This window comes from Bison bison, unplaced genomic scaffold (assembly GCF_000754665.1).
Source record: "Bison bison bison isolate TAMUID 2011002044 unplaced genomic scaffold, Bison_UMD1.0 scf7180017864260, whole genome shotgun sequence".
Taxonomy (NCBI): Eukaryota; Metazoa; Chordata; class Mammalia; order Artiodactyla; family Bovidae; genus Bison; species Bison bison.
This window is the reverse complement of record NW_011494832.1, coordinates 4,457,498-4,462,085: the sequence shown is the minus strand read 5'-3', so window position 1 is coordinate 4,462,085 and position 4,588 is coordinate 4,457,498. Positions and strand designations below refer to the sequence as shown.

General features: G+C 36.4%; 1 protein-coding gene across 1 annotated transcript in view; it reads right to left on the bottom strand.

Moving 5' to 3' along the window:
- The window catches only part of LOC104994562 (platelet glycoprotein 4-like), a 58,416-nt gene that overhangs the window by 29,881 nt on the left and 23,947 nt on the right, over positions 1-4,588 (bottom strand). Inside the window, 1 exon segment of the mRNA XM_010848193.1 lies at positions 2,557-2,717. Coding sequence (XP_010846495.1) covers positions 2,557-2,717 — 161 coding nt within the window.

Sequence of the window (4,588 nt, the reverse complement as noted above, 5' to 3'; positions counted from 1 at the left end):
TGTCCCCTTGGTATCTCTAATTTTCTTGAAGAGATCTCTAGTCTTTCCCATTCTGTTGTTTTCCTCTTTCTTTGCATTGATTGCTGAGGAAGGCATTCTCATGTCTTCTTGCTATTCTTTGGAACTCTGCATTCAGATGCTTATATCTTTCCTTTTCTCCTTTGCTTTTCACTTCTCTTCTTTTCACAGCTATTTGTAAGGCCTCCCCAGACAGCCATTTTGCTTTTTTGCATTTCTTTTCCATGTTATATATATACAAATTTATTTGTGTACTTTAGTTGCAAACTAACACAAAACACAAAAATTGTTTGTGTACTTTAGTTGCAAACTAACTTCTCTTTCCAACCCTCACCTCTTTGCTTCTCCAAGTAAATCAATTACATCTTACTCATTTCACTTTTATCCCTTAAAGGGAGAAGTTCACACCTCTAAGAATAAAATATATATTAACTGTCACCTATCAGAGCAGGACTAGGAGAGGGGTCAGTATTGTGTTTGTTTTTCTATACCACAATTAGTATCCTTTAAAGTCAAAGCATAACCTCTCCAGACAAACAAAAAATTAAACAAAAATCATGGTAAGTTCTCAAATTCTAACAACTATTATCTTTTATTACATGCCATCAGTTCACTCAGTTCTGATTTTTCAAGTTATGCTTAGATGCTTATTAAGTTATATGTGAATTCTAGATTTTCAAATGCACATATCGTAGCTACATCATTTTTTTTTGAAACAAGATATTTACATAGGCTTTTGATAATGACATAAGAACTGTAAGACTCTGAAAAAAAATTTTTTTTTGAAGGTAATATTTTTTTCTGTAACAAAGAAAACCAGGTAATCTGTGAGAGAGTTGTGAATAGTCATGGGCATATGCCTGGAGCTAGGACACATGGGGATAATTGCTGGACAGAGTGACACTCCGGCACTCCACAGCTTACATTATGTGTTGTAGCAGCAGGCATCCCCTCCCAGCTGCTCTTACTTCATTATATTTGAGTGTGAGTTTTTGATATAGTTGTTGATATAGAAATATATTAATGCACAGAAAGGAAAGAAATTATGTAATTACAGACTACCTAAAACAAGTAAGTAAAACTATAAATTAGAGGAAACTATTGAAAATATGATATTTTGTACCTAACCATGGCATATAACTAGTTGAAATTATTCTTGAGGAACAATAAAAATTTTTATAACAAATGATACAGCAGGACTTAACTCTGTCCCCATATGGGCACCATAAATAGATTCCTAATATCACAATAAAATTAGTGGTTTTGGCACCTCTGGCCCCCCTTTTCTTTGATAGTTAGAGAAAACAGTCTATAATTTAGATAGGAGAAATTTACTCAATAGTATAAGAGTTACTAATTCTCAAGTTTATATAAATCGCAACATATCCCCTGGTTTCAGTTTATTTAATTTAAAATTGAAATGTTCTGGCTAATTATTTTCCCCTAGTTCTAATAGTCTAATGTTTGGTTCAGAAGTATGTTGAATTATTAAGGCATATAAAATATTTAGTCTCAATAGTGGGTAAATTATAAGAATGAAACTATTAAATAAGTAAAAACACCCTTAAGAGCTGGAAAATAGTTTGAATAGAAATCCTTAGCAGGTTTTGTGGTTATATAAAAACTGTGGTGTTGGAGAAGACTCTTGAGAGTCCCTTGGTCTGCAAGGAGATTCAACCAGTCCATCCTAAAGGAGATCAGTCCTGGGTGTTCATTGGAAGGACTGATGTTGAAGCTGAAACTCCAATACTTTGGCCACCTGATGTGAAGTGTTGACTCATTGGAAAAGACCCTGATGCTGGGAGAGATTGGGGGCGGGAGGAGAAGGGGATGACAGAGGATGAGATGGCTGGATGGGATCACCCACTCGATGGACGTGTGAGTGAACTCCGGGAGTTGGTGATGGACAGGGAGGCCTGACGTGCTGTGATTCATGGGGTCACAAAGAGTCGGAAACGATTGAGCGACTGTACTGAACTGAAAATCAGTTTAATGTTGAGGTTCTCAAAATTGAGTATGTGTTGAAATCCTCCAGGATATTTTTTGAATTCATTACTGGTGCCAAAACTTGGAGTATCTGATATGTTTGGTAAGGTGGGACCTGAGAATTTGCATTTCTCCATAGTTCCCAGGAGATGCTGATGTTACTGGTCCAGCAGTCACACTTTGAGAACACTCTTATAACCCACACTTTCAATTTTAGGATTTAAAAATACTCTGGTTTTACATTTTTTGGATAGATTTTTTTTCCTATTTAACATGCAGATTTTAGAATTATTTAGAATATACGTCACAAGTAAAACTCCTATAGCTTTTTAAATGTATGGCAGTTAATTGATGCTGGTAAACTCATAATAAAATATGTATTTCTTATCATCATTGTATCTTTAGGGTTTTAAATAGGCAGAAACAAATATTTCAATGTATATTAATGGCAAGAAAATGACGAGTATGTTTCAATAAAACAGCATTTGTCAAATGAAAGCTTTTTCAGAAATACATATGATCAAGTGCCACTTTTTGTGGGGACTCACTCACCTGTATGTGTAAGGACTCCTTTGCTTGACTTTAATTTTGCTGCTATGAACTGCCACTTCCTTTGGATTCTATACATCGAATATCCAGAATTGTCTATAAACATCTGTGTCTGTTTTAAACCAATTTTTAAAAGCAATTGTACCTTCTTCAAGGACAGCTTCCTGTGAAACAGAAAACAACTTTGGGTTATTTCTTTGTGGTCAGTATGGGCATTTGTGGGCATTGCAAACCTTTAATTATCCAGTGAAAAGACTAAACTCAAGTATCTTTTCATGAGAACCTTGGCAACCTGCCACATGCTTGCAACAGAAATGTTTTCAGCACTTGAGATAGCAGTCTCTTTTAGTCAACATTTTAAAAAGAGAATCATGTGATATTGTAGACATGTCTGGTGATTGTAAGGCCAACCATTGGCAAGCTTTAAAGTGACCTTATGACAGTATTGTGAAAGCTTATAATACAATTATTAAGAAAATTTCATCAAAACTTTTCCAGAAAGTTCTTATCAGGTCAAACATTAACTTTTTTGCCCTCTGTGAGTTGCACTGAGGAAGGAAAGGAAAAAAATCTGATGGTATTGAAGCTTTTTCACTTTTCTTCAGAAGCTTCAGAATCCTGCTCAGTGTGGCTTCCCTAATTCTCAATATGTTTATAGAAACATGTTAGTACATATTTCCAGAAACTTCAGCAGTCTAATTCATTACATTTAGGCTACTACATTTTAGATAAAAGGGGGAATGAAGGTTTCTTATTATTCTTTGTGAAATCCATTAAGAATGTTAAGAATCATGGATGTTCCTTGTAGTAACGATACACAAATAGAGAAAATATCAGTGACAGAATCAGAAAACCCTGCTTTAGAAATCTCTCCTGTGCTACAGGAGTTGAAACTACAAAGAGTCACCAAACTCTCATGGGTCAATTTCATTATGTGTCAATGGAGGGAATTATCATAGATGCTCTCCCAGGTTCCTTTCAAGGCTTTGACTCTCTTTGAAGGAAGCCCAGGAAGCTCTAGAAGCTAATGCATACGAAGGTGACTTTGTAGCAGACAGTGTTTCCAATTAAGTACCTTAGGAGGAATATGTACCCAGATGTAATGCTTCAGTTTATCTTAGTGCTGGAGGAAGAGGGAGAACAATGTTTCACAGAAAATTGAGCCTAAAATCCTCATGAACACAAGGACAATCTGACCTTTCATTCACCAGGAAGCATCAGTTCATAGAAGGAGGGATCAGGAAAGGACACTGAACATTGGCCCGTTTTCTGGGAGAGCATGCCGAGGCTCTGAGAAGCCTGGTGTCTGGCCAAGGGTCGCCAGGTCCAATACGTAGAGGTAGAATCATGACAAGGCTCCTAGGCTCTGGCCCTTTGTTTACTCCACTTTTCCTCTGTGCTTTTACTAGTTTTTTTTGTTTCTGTCATCTCTGCACTTGGTTGATAGTAGTCAAATTAAGTTTCATATCTTCAGGATACTTTACTTATTGCTTAATGGAGAGAATAAGGGAATTTCTTAGAGATGAACAGAGTATCAGCTAAAATGCCAGTACAAACGCCTGTGCTGTCATAATCCTTTTACACAGGGTGCATTGCAGCTGCTAAATCTTTGTGAGACTGTCTTACTTTTTACAAGCAATTATCCTTGAAGAACTTTTTCTTTGCTCCTAAAAAGTCTTTATTTCCATAGCAAACCCAAAATTGAGACAAAATTACTGCTATTCTAAATGTAAAGATGTTTACCCTAAATGATCAGGATGTTATAGCTGGAACCTATATGGAAACTGAAAGCTATGTTAGTTTACCCATTTTGAGAGACTTTATAAAGAAAAAAACATACACCAACATACACACATACATATGATTTCTTTCACATTATAGAATCTTCAGATCAGATCAGATCAGTTGCTCAGTCGTGTCCGACTCTTTGCGACTCCATGAATCGCAGCACGCCAGGCCTCCCTGTCCATCACCAACTCCCGGAGTTCACTGAGACTCACGTCCATCGAGTCAGTGATGCCATCCAGCCATCTCA